The 20452-nt window shown below is 48.1% G+C and overlaps 2 protein-coding genes across 3 annotated transcripts; one reads left to right on the top strand and one right to left on the bottom strand.

Annotated features, from left to right (window-relative positions):
- The first annotated feature begins 245 nt into the window (after positions 1-245).
- Positions 246-12593, top strand: gtf2ird1 (GTF2I repeat domain containing 1). Its single transcript, XM_057053437.1, has 27 exons — positions 246-711; positions 3173-3296; positions 3368-3509; positions 4615-4788; positions 4869-5052; positions 5268-5584; positions 5665-5754; positions 5910-5993; positions 6549-6732; positions 6814-6839; positions 6983-7112; positions 7187-7230; positions 7349-7429; positions 7521-7640; positions 8715-8768; positions 8914-9003; positions 9321-9504; positions 9573-9634; positions 10099-10170; positions 10279-10546; positions 10652-10680; positions 10746-10793; positions 10883-10960; positions 11045-11237; positions 11581-11618; positions 11685-11794; positions 11926-12593. The coding sequence occupies exons 2-27, from the start codon at positions 3177-3179 to the stop codon at positions 11992-11994; spliced, it is 2991 nt and encodes a 996-aa protein (XP_056909417.1). The 5' UTR covers positions 246-711; positions 3173-3176; the 3' UTR covers positions 11995-12593.
- A 2141-nt stretch (positions 12594-14734) lies between these two features.
- Positions 14735-20344, bottom strand: dtx2 (deltex 2, E3 ubiquitin ligase). Of its 2 annotated transcripts, XM_057053441.1 has the most exons (9): positions 19548-20341; positions 18593-19181; positions 17844-17902; positions 17050-17250; positions 16746-16813; positions 16418-16585; positions 16130-16291; positions 15966-16055; positions 14735-15883 (listed from the first exon to the last, which is right to left on the bottom strand). In XM_057053441.1, exons 1-9 carry the CDS (start codon positions 19855-19857, stop codon positions 15641-15643), a joined length of 1890 nt encoding a protein of 629 aa, XP_056909421.1. In that variant the 5' UTR covers positions 19858-20341; the 3' UTR covers positions 14735-15640. The 2 variants fall into 2 exon arrangements, with proteins under 2 accessions (XP_056909421.1, XP_056909422.1); XM_057053442.1 differs by lacking the exon at positions 17050-17250 and having other exon boundaries at positions 19548-20344.
- Between the last annotated feature and the right edge of the window lie 108 nt (positions 20345-20452).

Raw genomic sequence — 20452 nt, 5'->3', positions numbered from 1 at the left:
TCCCAAATCCAGGATGCGTCTGCAGAGCTTCCAAAACCCGGAGTGGAAATCCGGAGCGGAGTGGACCGAACCAGACTTTTGGGCTCTGACCTTTAGTCCAGATTGATCAGATTATTTTTAGATCGCCCGAGCGACGCACAATAACGCGCACGCACATTTGCCGCTATAGAACAGCTAAATAATTCCGGATTTCTTGATCCTTAAACCTCCATCTAGGAGATTACTGGAGATTAGAGGGGGGGCGGGGGGGTCCAAAAGTGTCGGCTTCTGACACGATTCTGCCAAATATTCTGCGTAAATGTTGCTTTTTGGGCTCAAATTGTTCCCAGAGGCCCTTTTTTTCCCAGAGGTTCTTCCCTTAATCCTGTATGTAAATGGCAGCCAATAGATGCTGTTGTTGAGCTGGGCTGGGATTAGCAGGAGGCGAATGAGTTTCAATTTTACTGGATTACAGAACAAAGAAAGGGGGAAAGGGACACCGGACCGAGTTAAGGGGGAAAAACAGGAATAAACTGACTTTAAACAGCGGGGCAACAGTGCGGGGAAGCAGCCGTTGGAGCCCACGTCGAGATGTTCCAGATTACGGTGGTTTAGCGGACGGCGCGGCGACATTGTGGATGGGAATTGCGACCGTTTCTGATGGATTAAAACGGGGAATAAACCTATTCCGGGATTGACAGCAGCAACAAGGCTATTTAATCGCTAATTAAGGTGGGACTTCGCAACCTCCTTCGGCGCACTCGGGCGCTTTAAACGCGTGCGTTAACGCGGCGCGCTGTTGTTTTTGTATCCGCGAATTCAGAAATTAGAGATTAGAAGCTAATTTCTGGTGGGGGGCGGCTGATGGCAGTGCTAGGGCTAGCCAGCTAAAGAGGCTAACACCGTGAAAAGCTAACGAGTTTACAGCTAGCCAGTTAGCTAGCTGAAGGCTGCCGACACCGTTAGCTAATTAGCAAAGGTTGACAAGCTGGAGAGGAACAGACGCGGCTATTGTCTGTTAGCCGCTGAATTAGCCCGCAGAGACGCTTCTGTAACCGTGTGTCCGCCCGATAAAACCCCCGTTTCTGCTCGGCGGACCGAGCCTGGTCGCTAAATGTGCTTCCCTGCGGTGATATCGGTGATTATATTAACGAGCTGGTTCAACAAAGACTGCTAACGTCGGCTAAAGTAGCCCCCAATAACCGGGGAGGACGCGGATGGTCTAAACTTGTAAAAGACCAAACTGCGTTAAACCCCTCACAATTCAGCCCCAAACTCCCTTTATTTACTCCTGAAATAGAACTTGTCTGATTCCAGTCTGTTACTGCGGTAAAAGTTATTGCAAACTTCATCTTTTCGTGACAGGAACCCAGAATCAGCACCAGATTTATTAGAATGTTCACATAAAATGAACAGCAGGTTTAGCTGCTTTTGTAAAAATATCCATCGAATCTTGAACGGAGCAAAAGTTTACACCACAAAAAAGGTTCGAACTCATCAGGAAAGTGAGAGTTTTTGTCTCATGAGCTGTGTCCAGAAGGATGTTTGTGCCTAAAGATATCTATTTTCTGCTGTAACTCATTAAAACAACCAAGAATTTGAAAATTACTTTGCATTTTTATTAATTCTTGCGTTCAAAAATAGATAAGTGGTGTCTGCAGCGTTATTTAAGTAAAATTGACACCTGGTGTTAATCTGATTTTAAATGTTTTCAGTCCACATTCAGACAAACATCTAATCCAACTTCAATCAGAATATATTAATTTACAACTAACCAAATGTGAATAATGTAAATAAATGTGATCAGGTTATAAATGTTCAGTTTCCCCTTTTATTCAGATTATTAGTAGTGGCCTAAATATGTTGACATCACTCCGTTTGGAGTTGTAAATAAACTCAACGTTGTTTTGATCTGATTAATTTCCATTTATTGTTGATAGGAGATTGTTACTGCATCTCTCTCCAGGAAGTGTTTGATGGTGATGTCACAGGTTCTGACCCAGACGGGTCACCTGAAATCAGTTCCAGTTTAACTTTATCCAGAAAAGAAAAACACCATTTCGATGAGTTTAATCTGATTTAATCCAGAACACATCACTTGATCCGGTTTCCAAACTCTAAAAGAGGTGATCAGTGATGCTGGACTATTGATCAGTTATTGATCCTCCCCTTATTGATTGAACATTGATCTTCTGTTGTTGGTTTTTATCTGCTCTTCTGTTTTTCCCTCATTGTGCCCATTTTATTTGGTTTTCCCTTTATTGCTTTAAATATTTCTTTTAATCATTTACCACAGAGCCCCCCCCACCCTCCACACACACACACACACACACACTTCCTGTGCCTTCTAAACACGTGGGAGGACGTGCCGTCTATTTCCAGAGAGCAGGATGTGCCCCCACCATGAGGCAGATTTAGATTCAGATGACCAGAAGACCTTCAGACCCCCCCACACCTGTCTGTCTCTCTGTCTGACTGACTCTGTTTTCCTCTCTCCCTTTGACCCCGCCCCAACTCTCTCTCTTCCTCTCTTCCTGTCTTTCTTTGATCCTTTCATGCTTTCTCCCTCTCTCCTACCCCCCCACCTCACTGATTCCCCTTGCCCCCCCCCCCCCATAATGGTTCCCAGTGTCTGGACAGATTAAAGGCCAGAGCTGCATTGTTCAAATGCCCTGAGATTAGTTTCCAGGGAGACGGGCTTCGGTTGCCATGAGAACATAGAGCCGGGCTTTAGCCAAGCATTTTTTCGTCCACACTTCCTGTTCCTGTTGTTCGCCTCTGACAAAAAGTTCCCGTTGAGATTATCAGTTCATGTATCTGAGCTGTGGAACCTTCAGAGCGTGTTCCGTCACAGCTGAGGTGGGTTTATTTAAGGTCCGTGCGCACAGCTTTAGTTTACAGATTAGCTAACGACAAACAAAAACAAGCAAAAAAACACATCACGGCAGAGGGAGGAGGCGGGGCTAAAAGGGAGGTCATTTGCTGTCATGTGACTGGGAGGAGGCGTGGCCTGTACTGAGCTCTGAGCGTGAACTTTACGTTCAGGTGCATGTGACCTTTAACCTTTAAGCCCGAGTCCACCTGTGAATGGGGTCAAAGTTCATCCGATATTTCTGTTCGTTTTAATCAGGACGTCTTTGATGAAAGCATTAGCACTGTTAGCATTAGCGTCTGCATGCGTTTGACCTCTCAGGGTCATGGCTCAGATGAGGAAGCTCTCGTGCGACGGCGTGAGGGCGGGGTCTCGGGGCGAGGTCCCGCTGGTTTCGGCCCGACAGGAGATCCTGACCAGCCTGGTGTCGGCGCTGGACTCGGTGGTGAGTACCGCTATCAATAACCGTTATCAGATATGATTGGGCTTCAGCGACTGACTGACGGCATCTCCCAGTGCACGGCGATGGCGAAGCTCAACGCCGAGGTGGCGTGCGTCACCATACACGAGGACAGCGTGATCGCGGTCGGCACGGAGAAGGGCCGAGTGTTCCTGAACTCCAGGAGGGAAATCCAGACCGACTTCTACAAGTTCTGTCGTGAGTCCATCCACACACAGTCCATCCCCCACCGCCCAAATCAGATTATTTCATCCAAAATAATCCAATTACCTGCAGAGGGGACAGCAGCGCTCTGTTGCTGAGGGAGAAACCAGAGATCAGATTACCAACGGAGGGGAAAGGTCCAGGATATACCCAGAACATCAGAACATAACCAGAACATCAGAACATAACCAGAACATCAGAACATAACCAGAACATCAGAACATAACCAGAACATCAGACTATAACCAGATCATCAGAACATAACCAGAACATCAGACTATAACCAGACATCAGACTATAACCAGACATCAGACTATAACCAGAACATCAGACTATAACCAGAACATCAGACTATAACCAGAACATCAGACTATAACCAGAACATCAGAACATAACCAGATCATCTGACTATAGCCAGACATCAGACTATAACCAGACATCAGACTATAGCCAGACATCAGACTATAGCCAGACATCAGACTATAGCCAGACCGTCAGACTATAACCAGAACATCAGACTATAACCAGAACATCAGAACATAACCAGAACATCAGACTATAACCAGAACATCAGACATAACCAGAACATCAGACTATAACCAGAACATCAGAACATAACCAGATCATCTGACTATAACCAGAACATCAGACTATAACCAGACATCAGACTATAGCCAGATCATCAGACTATAGCCAGATCATCAGACTATAGCCAGATCATCAGACTATAACCAGATCATCAGACTATAGCCAGATCATCAGACTATAACCAGATCATCCGAATATAAATTAAAATATCTTCTCTGAGATCAACATTCCTCCATTTCTGAGCAATTAACTGTTTTTTAATCTGAATTAACCTCATGGTCCAGAACCTTTCCCCACCAGTGACCTCTCCTCAGACCAGTACATTTGGTAGTTTGTATCCTGGTGGCTGTTTGCGGTACTGCAGCTGGAAAACTTGATCAGGGACCTCGGAGTGATTCCCCATTGTGGAAATGTCTCCCAGTGGTCGCAGCACTGTCATAAATTCCCTTATATTTGGAATTTGGCTGATCTGGGTGATAATCTGTGCTTGGTGTTGGGATTGTGGTTCCAGGGGTTCCGTGTCTGCAGAATGTCACCACAGCAAACGCTCATACCAAAGACAAGGACGGCGACCTCAGCAAGCCCAGCAAGGACGGCGAGCACGGGAAAGCGAGAGCTTCTGATCCGCAGGCCAACGTCTTCGTCCTGAGGAAGATGGTGGAGGAAGTCTTCACTGTTCTGTACAGTAAGAACTAACGAGCTGCGCGTGTTGTGCTCGCCGCAGCGCCGCGGACGTCGCTCTGAAGCGCTTGTGTCCGTGTGCAGGTGAGGCGCTGGGGAAGAACAGCCTTCTCCCGGTGCCTTACGACTCCATCCTGAAGGAGCCGGGCTGCGTGGTGGCCCACGGTCTGCCCGACGGCGTCGGCCTGAAGAAGCCCTGCGAGTACGACACCAAGACGCTGATGAAGATCCTGGAGCAGAGCCACCGCATCCAGTTCTCTGTGAACAGGTGAGGCTGGTGCCCAGCGGACAGCTGGAGCATCCTGGATCCAGATGTGGACGCCGAAACTGGACGTTTGTGTCCCAGACGTCAACTCATACGAGAATAGAATGTTTTCCTCTATACCAGCATCGTGATCAGGGATAATTATTGGTAGAAATCACTCTGATTAGATCAAAGCTCCCCGGCCAGCTCGGTTTTGATGTGGTTCTTCCTGTTTACAGGCCGGTGGAAGATCTGCCTCGAGACGCCAAGACCAGCACCGATGTCAACCACAACTCCGCCTCCGCTGCCGTCGTCACGGCGAGCGGCCACGGCCCAGCGAAGGCGGCTCCGCCGGCAGGTTCCACGTCGAGCTCCGCCACCCCCAGCAGCTCGGTTCTGTCCAGCTTCCTCTACGGCATGCCCATGTCCTCCAAACCTCACCCGGACGGGAAGCTGGACTTCAAAGCCATGTCCTTCCTCAGCCTGGGCAAAGACAGAGCCGCCAGCTGGACATCGGGGACGGACAAGATGTCCGTCAAAGACTGCGCCGCCGCCGGTGAGCTGCGGGTCTTTTTAGTGTCTCCAGTCTTCTGACTTCTGAGGACTAAGCAGAACCTGCTTTCTTGCCTCTTCCAGAGGAGACCAGACCTGGAGACCACGCCCAGAGTCCTCCTGGCGTTCACATCTCCAAGAGGCTGCTCTTCTCCATAGTGCACGAAAAATCAGGTGAGAGAAGATCCGAGTGGTTATTTTAGTGAGGTTTTCTTTTAGTTCTGACTCCTGGGTGACTTCCCTGGGCCGTGATCTTCTGGGCGGACGCACGTCTGCAGAGAAATTAAGCTCCTTTCATTCCGAAAGGTAAAGTTCTGATTTTCTTCCAGAAAAATGGGATTCTTTCATCCGGGAAACCGAAGACATCAACACGCTGAGGGAATGTGTTCAAATCCTGTTCAACAGCAGATACGGTGAGAAAGGTCCCGCTCCGTAGCGGCGAATGTATGAGCACGCACGTGAAGCCGCGGGGTGGAGTCCTTTTCTATTAAGGCACGACTGTCGAAGTGTGTGAACGTCACAGGTCTTCTGGGGAAACATCTGCATTGTTTCAGGAGACGTTTCCAGTCCAGCTGTTGCTAAATTCCACATTCACAGGATCTGTTGTCATCTGAGCCTCCAGCTCAGATTAAGGTTCGGTCTGAATTTAGCCTGAGTTATCTTTGACTTCCTGTGTGTGTGTGTGTGTGTGTGTGGGCATCCTGCTTCAGGCAGATTTATGCAAATTCATGTTTCTAGACTAAAAAATGCAGGAAATGGAATCAAGCACTTTGATTCCATTGAAGTCGTTTAGTCGTCGGTCCCCTGAGGTGATTGGCAGAAAGCTCACTTCCTGTTGGCTGACTGATGCCGCTCCGCCTGTGACGACGCACCCCGTGCGGCTCCGCAGCTCCTGCCGATACACCCAGCGCCAAGATGGCGGACTCTTCCGCTTTGATCTAAACTGGCTTCTCCTCCCCTTCCCACAGCCGAGGCGCTGGGGCTCGATCACATGGTGCCTGTCCCCTACCGTAAAATAGCATGTGACCCCGGGGCCGTGGAGATCATCGGTATTCCCGACCAGATCCCGTTCAAGAGGCCCTGCACCTATGGCGTTCCAAAGCTCAAGCGCATCCTGGACGAACGCCACGGGATCCGCTTCATTGTCAAACGGTTGGTAACCAGGGCAAAACTCGCCGCCGTGGCAGAAGGAGCCGCCACTAACAGCCTCTTTGTTTCCTCTCTTTCCTCCAGCATGTTTGATGAGAGGATTTTCACAGGTAAGACCTGGAACATCAGTTAAAATAAGAATTTCTGTTGATGAGCAGAAAAATCCATTTTTATTTTCCTGCTTAAATCTGGACTCCTTGAAAACAAACGGTATTAAAAAAACCGAAAATGATTTGTTTGCATTCTGCTGAAGCTGCTGGGAAGTTGGTGCGGGAGGAGGGCAAACTGGACCTGGGCTCTTCTTCTGAAGACAACTTCCACGACAGCCTGGGCGTCCCGCCCGCCGCCACCGCCGAGTTGCTCGGCAACGCCCACAGCAGCAGGTGGGATCGCAGTCAAATTCAGTTTTTCCATCGCAGTTCAGAGAAAAGCAAATCAAAAGTTTGTCTTGTTCCAGGTCGACAAGTGCGTGTGTGAGCCCGCTGGCCGACACCGAAGCAGGTAACCTTTTTTATGACTTTAATAACTCCGATGTCTCCGAGACCCAATAATCAGATTAAAGCCTCCGAGTCGATGTCGTCCAGTTTAATGGGAGCTCATAAACTGTCTGTTCCCACAGGTCCGTCAGGAGACTGTGTTCCTGCCAAGAGGATTAAAACCGAGCCTCCGGACGGGGACATCATTCAGGTGACGGTTCCAGGTGAGTCTGGGAGCTGTTAGCGTGTCAGTTTGCTAGGGAAATGAAGCTTAATTTTGCTCAACTCGTTTCTGGAACGCGCCTCTTTGTGCAGAAGCTGGTGTGAGCGGGGAGGAGCCCGGTGAGTCGGTGCCTGAGCCTCCTGCGGTGTGCCGGGTCTCGACCACGCCCTCTGCTCCTGCTGCTCCTCAGCACCCATTGGAGAATCACACAGGTAACCTCCTTTAGCCCCTCCCACCCTCACTTCCTCCTCCTGACTGCAGCTCCTGTAGCCCCGCCCCTTCACCACAAGCCCCACCTCTCTTAGGGTGTTCCTCCCACTATTCCCCAGTCAGACCCCCCCTCACTGACTGTAGCTACACCCCTGGACCCCCCCCCCCACACACACACACAGCTGTAGCTCCTCCCCTCAGCTCGTCTGTGACGGCGCCATGTGTCAGAAGTCAAGTTTGTCACTGTCCTGCCTCAGACTGATTAGATTTCCAGCAATTATCCATGGAGACACGCACACGCATACACACGTGCACACGCATACACACGTGCACACACTCGTGAGGAGACTCTGCGAGCACGCCTCATTTATCTGATCTTCATAATCATCCTCTTAAAGGCCAAATTCATGAATTCATCATTTACAAACATCCTAAAAAGTGTGAATTAGGAAAGGTTCGATTTGATGCTTAAATCGGAGTTGATTTAAGACATAAATGAGGCTTTTTTAAAATAACTCTGGAGTCTGCTCACTGTGACCCTCATTCAGGTTTTGTTTTATTTTGTTGATTTTTGATTTGTGCTCTGTTGAAGTTTTTCTTTCACAACTGACCACTAACGGAGCGAACATGAAGGTAAGAGCAGCAAACGCACCTCCAGCATCAGTCGCTCCTTCACTCTTTTTCTGTCTATTCCTGCTCTCTCAGGTGCAGAATATTGTGTGTTCACTGATTTTATTCGCAGTGTTTTGAGGTGGCCGACGTAAATATTCCTTTTTACTCGTTCAGATGAGGATGAAACGGAGAAACTTTGTCTGTTTTTGGAGCTAAATCCTTTATTTATGAATGATCCATCCTGAGTTTGGTGCTTTTGTCCATCAGCTGATTGAGAGATAACTGCAAATAAAGCGTTTAGTGTTGCTGTTAAATGTTATTAGTGCTTTTATAATGACATGACATGGCTACGGCTGTTTTAAAGTGCTTTAAACAATGGATTGGAATATTCTGTGCTTTGTTTTTTCCCACGTTTGGTTTGGAAACAACCCTGTTGGCTCATCTCATTTTATTTCCTGTTCCAGCCGAAGCTCTGTCGCCCAATCCGACCTCGCACAGCATCAGAAGATCCTCTGAAGGTAAAACAATGTCAGATTGTTGAGAAATCCGCAAACACAACCCCAGCGATGAGTAAACCTCCACAGATTTGAGTGTTTTCCTGGTTGACAACTCTCATCTGATGTCACTTCCTGCCATACATCCCGCCCTTTTCTCATCCCGCAGCTCCTCCAGCGGGCAGTTTGGTGGAGGACATTGGTGAAATGATTCTCCAGCTGCGCAGACAGGTGGAGAATCTCTTCAGCATCAAGTTTGGTACGTTAGCCTGCCGCGGCACAGCTCGACCCTCCATCAGGAAATGACGTCACCTCTGTTTGCACATTTACAAGCAAAGCGCCAGAGCACCGTTAAGATTTCTTCAGATGACTGAATATTAATGTAATGGGTAAATATTTCAGCAGGTTAGAGTCGGTTATCATCAGTTTAGCAGTGAAGAATCTGATTCTGAGGGTCAAATTTGGTGACTGTTGGCCTTAAATAGTGGTCATTCATGTCACAAGTCTTTCATCTTGACTGTGTTTGTAATCCTCATCTGAGGTATTTGGTGAAGTAACCCTCGCTTTGCTTCCCAGCTGAAGCTCTGGGACTTCCAGAACCAGCCAAGGTTCCGTACTCAAAGTTCCAGATCTATCCAGAGGATCTGGTGGTCACTGGGCTGCCGGACGGAATCTCGCTACGCCGGCCGAACTGCTACGGAACCGCTAAACTGCGCAAGATCCTGGCAGCCAGCAGCCAGATCCAGTTTGTCATCAAGAGGTGAGCGCGAGCGAAGTTCAGGAGCTTTTAAACCAACGGGAGAATAAACCCTCCCTGTTTGTCTGCAGGCCTGAACTGTTGACCGAGCAGGTTAAACAAGAGATTCCTTCAAACAGCGTCTGCGAATCAGGTCGGTTTCCATCAGCTCTTTCAGTCTAACAATATGGGTGACCGGTTATCAATCAATATGTTGATCTGAGCATGTTTTCCTTTTCTTTGATCAACAATAACCATCCTGAATGCATGTGACTAAAGAACAGACCAGCACTACATTTACCATCATCCTTTGCAGTTCTAGCGGCAGCTTTTGATGAAATTCTCTTTCTATATAACTCGAGTATAAAGGTTCTGACCCACTATAGATTTTAAATGTGAGCAGTTGTATCACTTATATCTTCCACTGGAGGAGCAGATTCAGGTTAAAGTGTGAAATATGTGACAAATCCATTTCAGGTTCTTAAGTTCAAACCTCCTTTGAAGCGAGAAGTTCTGTTGGAATTTCCCAGTTTCAGTTTCTCTCTGCAGGAACAAAGAGAAGCTCTTAATGGGAACCTTCACAAACACGTTTAACCATTTCAAACTCATTTCCTAAAGAGCTGGACTCTAAGGACGCCACACCGGTAACGGAGGACGGCGCTGCTTTATCCAAGCGGCCCGGATTCACAGGTAGGCTCAACTTCCTGTTTCGCCTGCAGCGGAACAGCTGAGGCGGTCTGAATCATTCCTGTTGGTATAAGCCAGCCTCATTGTAATTCCATTGTGTCCCGTCTCCAGAGTGTCTGGAGTCCAAACTGTCCAGGATCGACCTGGCCAACACGCTGCGAGAGCAGGTCCAGGATCTCTTCAACAGGAAGTACGGCGAGGCGTTGGGCATCAAGTACCCGGTCCAAGTGCCTTACAAGAGGATCAAGAACAACCCCGACTCGGTCATCATCGAGGGCCTTCCCCCTGGAATCCCCTTCAGGAAACCCTGCACCTTCGGCTCCCAGAACCTGGAGAGGATCCTGGCTGTTGCAGACAAGATCAGGTTCACCATCACCAGGTGAGATCAGTGGTCAGGTGATCGCCTGAACGCCACCGAGTTTGTGCACAGATTATAAATATAGGGATTTATAAAGACAATGAATCGACTCTTTTCCCCCTGCAGACCTTTTCAAGGACTTATTCCAAAACCAGGTAAGAACTTAAAAGCTTTGACATAATGTGGGTGGTGCTTTAATAACCGTATTTGATTTTTTTAGCACCTCGGCGCGTCACTTTACTAAAGAAAGCTTATGCGTCCATTAATGGTGAGTAGATATATATATTTTTTTTTTTTAAAAATCAGACGTTGCTCTTTCGCTTCATTAAAGACGATGTGATACTTTTTCCCCGACAGATGAGGATGACATAAATCGTATGGGAGAGAAGGTGGTTCTCCGAGAGCAAGTCAAGGAGCTGTTTAACAGGAAATATGGTGAAGAGAATGAAGCTTTGATCTGTGCTTTAAACAGGAAGTGTGGATTTGGTTTAGCGAGGATAACTGTGGTTAACTGTTTAGGTGAAGCTCTGGGCTCCGACCATTCTGTCCTGGTTCCTTACAAGCTTATTCGCGGCAGCCCAGAGTCCGTAGAAGTCAGCGGCCTTCCGGAAGACATCCCGTTCCGAAACCCCAACACCTACGACATCGTGTGCCTGGAGAAAATCCTTCAAGCTGCAGATAAAATAGTGATCAGCGTGAAGAACCAGCTCCAGTGAGTGCCGACGCACCTGAATATTCAGCAGCCTGTTAGCCGTCACCGCTGTCTCCCACCGGGAATTTAGGGCTTCGCCTCTGGTGCTTAAGCTCATTATAGTTTTATTTACGCCCCGGATTTAAATCCAGCCCCAGAATAAATCCCGGTGAGCAGCGAGTGTAAATAAAGTGAAATCGTGAACAATAGTTTGACGCCGAAGCAGCTAAGCAGAGATGAAAGAAGGGGAGACTTCACATCAAACAGTTTTCCTTTTATGCTTTGAACACTAAATTCATGCGAATCAGAGGAATCTGAACCATTCGCCTGTTGTGGCTCCTTTCTTTTTGTGCTTTTCATGCAGACCGTTCGCAGAAATCTGTAGCCAAGCTTGCAACACAGGTGAGTGTCGAATTTCCAGGAGATATCAAAGCGCTGTAGCAGCAGCTAAACGTGTCTTATCTCCAGGAGGAACAAACGCCTCCATCAACAGGCGGAAACGAAAGAGAGTCCAGGAGAGCAGCAGAGTACCGACGTCCTCCGATCTGGAAATATCAAGCAATCAGATTCCAGTGATGGTAAGGCCGCGGAAACCTGGTCCCACGATCCCGAGACTTCCAAATCCTCGCGCGCGCCATTGAGCCGGAGATGCAGTTTAGGTGTTATGAAAGCGTGCCTTGACCTCCGTCTCTGCTTCACGTTCCCACAGCAGTGGCCCATGTACATGGTGGACTACAGCGGCGTGAACATGCCGGTTCCAGGAAAAGTGAATTACTGAAGGACAAGCCTGCATCAAAGGGATGAAGGGGCACTTTGATGTGGGACTTCATCACGTGGTCCCGGGATCATCCGGAAGGAGAGCAGCTGTGTTCCAACTCAAACAGCTTGTGTGGAACTACAGAACGTGGGGTGAACGTTGTTCAGCCGCCCCTGTATTTAGCTATTCACCCAACGATGTATCGCTGACAGAACACGTCTTTTAAAACTATCTAGTTCCAGAATATTTGTACTTTTTATTTATTATATTTATTGAAAATAACATTATTTGCAGGGATGTAAAATACATTTTCCCCCAACAGCTGCTGGAGGAACTGTTGCAATGCTAACACTAACGCTAGCCGCTGCTCAGCTACTAAAACCCTAACTAAAATGACATTTCAACGGCAGAGAAGAAGTGTCTTACCTGTGGAGGAGCCTCTTCTGTCAGCACCACGTCGCCGATTTGTAAAATAACTCATTTAAAGTCAGCCTGAATGTATCATAACAGGAAGAATGGTATGTTACTCTACGATGACTGTCTGGACTAACGATATTTAATACGCTGTACCTTAACGCCAATTAGGCCTTTGAAATAAAATGTGTTGCCTTGCACTTGAATTTGGTCCAACGTTATTTTGGAATTGTTCCAAAGTGAAGGTAAATAAAAAATTGCTTGAATGCCTTAGCCTCTCGCTGTGCCCGACGTTTGCTGAATTAGCTACACTGGATTAATCACAAAGAACCTGTCAATGGAACATGTTCTAATTAGGCTCTAATTGGATGGTCCTGTGGATTGAACGGTGCATAGTCGACACATAGTCAACTCTCGATGAGTATTTACAATACCGGTATGTAACAAATTTATTCAAAGTAGTCCTAAAACGGTCTGATATGTTTAATCATGTTGAGGAATCGTGCTAATTTTTAATACTTATATCCCTGACAACACTTGCCCAACCAGAATATTCTCATTTTAAAAGCGAAGTGTCAGCCCGTAAATATTGACGATGTTCACGTGGTGTGTTGGTCTGTAGCTCCGCCCATCACCGATCCAGCCAATCACAAGTCAGCAGCGTTTCGGCTTCCGGGTTGCCAGTTACCGCTGAACTGCAGCTCCGAACTATTGGGATAAAATAAAAATGTGACGTTTGTAAAGCTAAAAAAAGCAATGATATGGAGAGGAGCTACCTTTGGAAGATGGAGAAGACTGAAACCGGAGAAGGATCTGAAGACCGACGCCGAAGTGGCTAATTGTCACATGAAAGTCTGGCGAACTTAATTCTAATTAATGTAGGCTCAGACATTTCAAATATTATAGGATAGAATGACGTTATGCGTGGTTGTTCATCGTCTGCAGGTGGGTCATAAAATGAACTAAGTATAGATAGATATATGGTTTGAGAGCTAAAAACGGTGACTTTTGGTTTCTAACATTAGCGTTTTTCTGACATAATGCTGTGGGAAAAGTTCCAAAATTATCACAACCATTATGGCAAAATGAAACGTTCTTGCTGGACCCGGGATCCTAACTGGCAACCTCTACCCTTGGTGGCGGAGGGATACCAGGCCCTATTTTGACTGTGGTCCACAAACGCTTGCGATATAACGCTCACCATGGCGACGCTGAAGCCCCGCCTCCGCGCTTTCCGCCCCGCCCCTCGGAATCTGATTGGTTACCACCCATAGCCGTATCTAAACATGTACGTTCACTGCCCGAGCACACTTAAATCTTCGAATCAGGCACCAGCACTTTGATGCAAAAGTGACAGTTTACGACTGTTATGCGCTTTAAATATAATCCAGCCACTTTCATGTACCATCACCATTTAAAACTGTTGTTCTTGGTCTTATGGTTGTCATATCAGCGTGTTAGTACTCTGTCAAATTCCCCTCCGTCTCAGTTGTGTTTTGTGCCATTGAGTTGATGCGATGGCGTCTTAACCCTGCAAAACTCTTGGGATTATAATAAAGTTGAGTACGTGTTAGGTCCATTATATTAAAGTTATCTCTTATTTGCTTTTACCTTGTTATATTCTTTATTCTTGTTATATTGATTCTCATTACTTAATGTTTCTTATTATTTGTTAATGCTTAATGTTCATGATGCTTGATGTGTGAACTCAAACTTCTCTGGTCAAGGGCGACAGAAATGCAGCTGCTGTGGGGAAGTGGCATTGACCGGAGACAGAGCTGCAGTCATGACCCAGGAGCTGTTCCATTAATCTGTCTGATATGGAAGAATGTGCTGTGTGCGAGCTAAGCTAATCAAATCGGTGAAGACCTACGTATAATCTCACCATTATGATTTACAGTCTTTTGCTTTGTTTGGGACCTGCTATCTTGTGTTTCCCCCTCCCTTAGGCACATTTGAATTCTGTGTAACTAGGGACCTCCTATTTTCAATAAAAGAAGGATGGCGGGAGGTGTGCCTCAGGACGTGTTGGAGATCTGTAACTGAGCACATCTCTCCGTTCTCCTTGCAAGTAAAATGCAAAACTGTTGTCTTTGCCTCATTTGTTTCTCTCATGTTTCAGGTCGTTTGAACCTAACAGCACGAGTGTTTTTGTTTTCAGGCAGCAATAATTTTGTTCGTATCCAAGAGTTCCTGGATTATTTCCATCCTCAAAACCATAAACCTAGTCAGCCTAGGAAGATAAGATTTCATTTTTCAGGAATGGAAAACAAATAAATGTTATTGCAGGATTTCTCGCTCAGAACCAAGGAGTCGCTTCACCTTAAAGACAACTCGGATATCAGTATTGTTGTTTTTTTTGCATTTTCTTCCTTTATTGCAGACTTTAGCTCGTTTACATGTGGAGGTGCTGGAGTTCGTCTGGCTGTGATGATGTTCGTCCATCCGGCGGCCTTGATTGTCACACTGGAACATTCTGAAACATTTTCCCAGTCCAGGCTTAGGTGCTCAAAGTGTTCTGGATAAGCGGTGCGATCCAAACCTTTTCTGACGTGAACACAAGACAAAAACGATGCGCGCGGTCCAAACAGGACAGGAAATGTGAGTGCGTCAGACATCCAGTTATCAAATAGATGCTCCAATTAGTGTTAAAATACACACATTTATTTTCCTTACTAACAGGTGGACACATCCGTTTTTTTAACATGTTTTTAATATATATATGTATATATATATATTTACAGTCAAGTATTGCCTCTTCTCAGCAGATAGGCTAATATTTACTGGTGTTGCTACTGCAGTATCAGGTTGCCTCTACTGGGACCAAGATGATGCATTAAATACTGAAAGATGGAGCTTTTCAGTGGGCAAAGGCCTGATCATGGCTGAAGGACAGCAGCGTCCACACCGTCCAGCAGGGGGCTCCACCTGAGCTGACGGAGCAATATCACGTCACATCTAGTCGTGATTGCGTAACCTTACTTTGAAAACTGGCACGTTTGTTAAATCACGGATCTCGTCGGCTAATGCACTGAAGAATCTAAAGTGCTTGGTGAGGTTTTTATCCAGCTGAAGTCGAGGTCGAGACGCGCTTCACGATGGGGAAACAAAAACGTTTCTGCAAAACATCCGGAACAGCGATGAGAAACACAATGAGCAGGAACGCCGTGGAGCTCCGCGGTTGAGATTCCGACCCCCTTCACGTCTTTCACGATACTGGGATTTATTATCGAGGCGTGGGGGTGGGCGTGGCCTAGCTGCTGGCGCCGCTGGGAGCTTTGAGGCAGTCCTCTGTGACGCCCTGAGAGGCCAACTCAGACAGAACATTGTCCAGGTAGTTGGGGTCGGGGTAGCCGTGTCCCGACAGGTTGGACATCATCTCCGTCTTGTGGTGGATGTTGTTCCACACCACAGTGTCGGGCTCGCCGGTGGTGCTGGACGTCCCCACGGTGAAGATGAGGCGCCGCATCCAGGCCACCTTCAGCAGCTCCAGCACCTGAAGAGACGGAGCGAAGCGTGAAGGTTTCCCACCGTTTCCGTGATGGGTCGGTGTGAAGTGATTGATCCGGGCTGCTCACCTTCCTGCCTTTGTGGTTGTCTGGGAGGAAGCAGAAGCGAGGGAAGCCTCTGCAGGTGAACGGCTGTCCTGGGTTGGGATGCTCTGGACCCTGGAGGAGGGTTCACAGATCACAGGAATGATGAAGCAACCATCCCGGATATTTGGGGCGTCTGGCAGACGTACCTGTATTCCAGGTGGAATGCTGTAGATGATATGGATGGTTCCACAGTCTGGGTGACCCGGAAGTGACTGGCCGATGCTGTAGATCTCCATCTTGCCTTTGGGCTGCGTGCCGGTTTTCTCCCCGTAGATGGTTTTACAGGAGGGACACTGCAGACTGCCATCCTGCAGAGCAACACGTGTCATTTCCCCCCCTCCAAAACATGAACATTTCAAATAAACCCGACTTGATTTTTGACGCCACGACTGCCTGACGTGATTTGTCTAACGTGGGCGTTCTGCCGCCGCTACCTTGGTTCCGTTGTTGTACATGGCCAACATGCAGAGCATGTGCAGAGTGTGGCCACACTTGACGAACTTCCCCACGGCGCTCGGCGGGATGCCCTGACCTCCGTCCTCGGCCGACGGCGACTCGTAGCTGGACGGACTGGACAGCTGATCCATGCAGATGATGCAGTCCTGGACGCGAAATGGTTAAAGGGGACGTCAGCGGCGAGCAAAACATCGACTTTGACGCTAAAAGTCGGAGGTTAACGCGTCTGCGTGGCAGCCGCTAACAGGAAGTGACTCTCTCCGCAGGGCTGCTGTGCTCGGCCGCCGTGGGCCGCGGAGATTTTACCTCGTCGGGTGCTGCAGCCACCTCCTCCATGTAGCGCTGGATCACGTCCTCGGGTTTGTGACAGGAGCCTGGAACGGGAAGACAGAGTTTACGCTGTGGGACCAGCGGGTCAGACGACGGTCGATCTGTTATCTTGGCTCGGTTCTGTCATTTTAGATCTGCGTCTTTGACACCTGAGAGGGAACATGGGCGGGACAGGCGATCACGTGACCGTCGCCAGCGGACGCGGGGCACCAGCAGCGCCGGACAAGGATGACGGACACACAGAAAGGACGAGGGTGGGGACTGTGTTGCTAATAGCTACCTCTCCTGTGTTGCCTCTTTGCTCTCCTAACTGAACTGCTGCTGCTGGGGGGGTCACTGGGTCTGCTGGCAGGGGGGAGAAGAGGAGGCGGAGGAAGAGGAAGAGGGAAAGCAGCAGACTGCTGCTGCTGCTGCGGAGGGAGGGGGGCACTGGTGAAGTGAACTCCAAGTCCCACTGCTGACATCAGTATGGAGGCCATACCTGGAGGAGGGTGGGCGGGGTCAGGGAGGGGTGGGGAGAGGAGGGTGGGCGGGGTCGGTGGGGAGAGGAGGGTTGAGGGGAGGTGGAGGTGCGGAGGGGGAAAGAAGACACCACATTGATGAGAAATTTGTGTTTTTACGACTGCTCCCACATGCAGAGTCATCAATTAAAGTAACCGGTGGATGGATCTGGATCAGCCCAACACCAGGAACCTGTCCTCCGTCTGTACCCAGACGGGTCGCCCCGTTCTTTCAACACTGGTCACACGGGCCTGAAACCAGTCACAGTGGATGATCGCCAGCTGATGATCGCAGCCCATCAGTGATCAATTAAAAGCGTCCATCAGGCCGAGAGGCCAGCAGAGAGCTCACGCCGAGTTCCTCCACTCCCCGATTAAAAAAGGGAATACGCACAATTGAATTATCGTAAATATGACGACTGATTTAACCTTTATTAAAATGGGCGGGCTTTGAATCAGAACTGACATTCTGGTGTCAGGCTTGATTAAAAACAAGACTTTGAATGTCTTCCTGCTCCAGAACAGACTAAAAACAAGAGTGGGTGAGCTCAGACCGGATCAGGGGCCCGTTTACCTGCCAGAGCGGAGCTGACGCTGGTGGATCCGCTCAGCTGAACGGGGACAGACGGAACGCTGCAGGAAACAGGAAACAGGAAACAGATTTTCACTTTGTGGATTAAACTCACCACAAAAACTCTCTGGGCCATTTCGTAACATTGATAAAAATGCTTTCACTGGTCCGCCGCCATTGTGTGGTGCGATGCAGTGCATTCTGGGTAATGTCTTGGGTAACTTTTGTGATGCCAAGTGTCATCATTCTCCCAGAATGCACTGCAAGTCAAGCTAATGGTGACCTCCATAGGTCTAAAACTGCATTTAAGATATGGAACTTTTACTTGTAACCAACTCTAAATTTTAATAAAAGAGGACAATATCGTATTCAGGGCGCCTGATAGAGTTGTTAATGTTGTTCTGCCTGTAATAAAGACTGTGGACACAATCACTTACTCTAATTACTCATTACTGTACCCAAACCAATATTTATCACCTTCTTCTGACATTCATACCAGAAAACATGTTTACCGACCAAGAAAAAAGACTTCACTTGGGGAGCTTTCAGGCTCCTGATGAACCCTCAGAGTTTCACCAACTAAAGCGCTTTAATTTAAAGTGTGTTCACTAAGGTGAAGAGAGGGTGGCGGCTGGAGATGGCAAAACAAACAGCAGGGCAGCGCCGGAGCCACAGATCATTCGCCATTCCTGTTCTACGGGATGTGGGGGGACGACAGGGCACACAAAGGAAACAATGCAACCTGCACTCACCTCAAACCTTTGGTGGCATTGGATCCAGCCAGAAGAGGGGCAGACAGCTGACTAGAGGATGGTGGCGGGGGCCACGGGTTCCCCCAGGACATCCCCCCAACAGAGAGGGGCCTCCTCGGGTACGGGGAGTAAACGGATGCAAGATGAGCTGCCACAGCTCTTCCCTGCCCCTGCAGGCTGGGCCGGTTCAGACTGTTTGAAGAAGAGGAATGTCGAAAACGGCTTGGCATGGGCCCCGTGGTGCTGTGATTCAAACACCGCAGACAGGAGCAGGCAGCGCTCGAGGGGACGGCCGGGGGCCCGGGCGAGGCCAAAGGGTAGGGGAAGTTACACTGGCGTCGAACCTGCCGCCTAAACCCCGAGGCTTTATTAACCTGGGTCAGCGAGGTGAGATCGACAATGTAATTGTACCCGTGCGGGCTCAAGTCTGCGGTGCCCTGTCGGGCCTGGTAGCTGTGCTCCAAAAGAATTGAGGTTCGGGTCTCATACGGAGTCCATCCTCCCTCATCATTAATCCACTCCCAAAGAACTCCACTGCCAAGCCCGGAGGACTGAGCAAACAGGGAGCAACGGACAGAACGTGTCTTTCCTGAGGGCAAAAGAGATTATCATCGCTAAATAATCACACAACACACACCTTTTTATACCAGATTCCTTCAGTGTCTTCATTTAAACCAATAACCGACCGCAGGATATGTAAACATAAACATGACCCCCATCAAGTCAAGGATCTAACCGTCATTGTTCCGGACAATAACAGGTCCTCGTCTTTAATCTAGTTTCAGACGTTAAGAATGGCTTCAATACAGTTAACTGACTAATCTATTTAAGATATTCAAGGAAAAAAAAACGTAGGATCCTCGGGCTAATGCTAAGCTGCAGTTAGCTTGGCCAAATACCACTATGGTTTCGAGTGATAAACTGGAAACATGTCAAATTTAATATGCACACTCACCTGTGTCCTGCCTGAACTGCTTCAAGCTTCGTATGTCAATGATATAAGGTAACAAGGTTGGATCCGATTGTCCGAGGTGTATGCTCGTCGAACCGGGTCCCCCTCCTCTGTGGCCCCGCGGTGCCAGACATTGCTCGATATAAGTGCTCACTTGGCCGCTGTATGGCCGCCAGTAGCCCAAATCGTCCTGCCACTCCCACACCGCAATCATGGGCTGAGACTGTCCCACGGATCCGGACTGCGTCGCTGACACCGACGGCCCATTTCTAGACCCGTTTATCCGCGCACAGGAGCCAGACACAATCGCCATGTTCACCAAGCTAAAGGCTCCAGCTAACAACAACAACCTGCCCGGATAGCTCGCTCTAACGATTGAAACTGCGACGAAGCAAAGAACGCCTGCGAGCTATGCTAGCTTGGCTCGATAAATAATCCCATTTTATAAATTGTCGGCAAGGTTTTAGACGTTAGAGAACGGCGATAGACCCAAACAAGCACTTATGTACATGTTGACAAAGCTCCTGGGTTAATCTTAGCTTAGCACAAACAAGTATGCGAAACGGCTAACGTTTCTTCCTCCTCCGCGATACTTTCAGGGACTACCAGGGAAAGCAGTAATTTCCGTCTGTTTTGCACGACGACACGATAACGCATACCGATAAGCTTTGAAGCCTAATATCAATATGGGCTGCGGCGCAAGTGAAAACGCCTAACAAAAAATATAGTTAATTTTCAGACAAAAATAAATAGGCTGTCAATCCCATTTGGCTATTATTTCTCCTTTTATTTCAACGTAGGCGATACAAATTTACTTCATTAATTACTGCGTGTCCCTGAAGGTCTCATTCTTCCTTTACGTTTTTATTCTCCAGCTGCTCTACATGTCACTTTCAATACCATTACCG

The sequence above is a fragment of the Takifugu flavidus genome, chromosome 14 (genome assembly GCF_003711565.1).
Source record: "Takifugu flavidus isolate HTHZ2018 chromosome 14, ASM371156v2, whole genome shotgun sequence".
Classification (NCBI taxonomy): Eukaryota; Metazoa; Chordata; class Actinopteri; order Tetraodontiformes; family Tetraodontidae; genus Takifugu; species Takifugu flavidus.
This window is presented reverse-complemented; position numbering and strand designations above follow the sequence as displayed.

What these genes read in the sequence shown, in the direction of transcription:
- gtf2ird1 (XM_057053437.1), top strand. Translation starts at nt 3,177, where the DNA reads ATGGCTCAGATGAGGAAGCTCTCGTGCGACGGCGTGAGGGCGGGGTCT. An exon ending in ATCCGCTTCATTGTCAAACG is followed by an intron (nt 6,733 to 6,813) that starts GTTGGTAACCAG and finishes TCTTTCCTCCAG; the next exon opens with CATGTTTGATGAGAGGATTT. An exon ending in AGCTTATGCGTCCATTAATG is followed by an intron (nt 10,794 to 10,882) that starts GTGAGTAGATAT and finishes TTTCCCCGACAG; the next exon opens with ATGAGGATGACATAAATCGT.
- dtx2 (XM_057053441.1), bottom strand. Translation starts at nt 19,857, where the DNA reads ATGGCGATTGTGTCTGGCTCCTGTGCGCGGATAAACGGGTCTAGAAAT. An exon ending in CGTCAGCTCCGCTCTGGCAG is followed by an intron (nt 17,251 to 17,843) that starts GTAAACGGGCCC and finishes ACCCTCCTCCAG; the next exon opens with GTATGGCCTCCATACTGATG. An exon ending in AAAGAGGCAACACAGGAGAG is followed by an intron (nt 16,814 to 17,049) that starts GTAGCTATTAGC and finishes TTCCCGTTCCAG; the next exon opens with GCTCCTGTCACAAACCCGAG.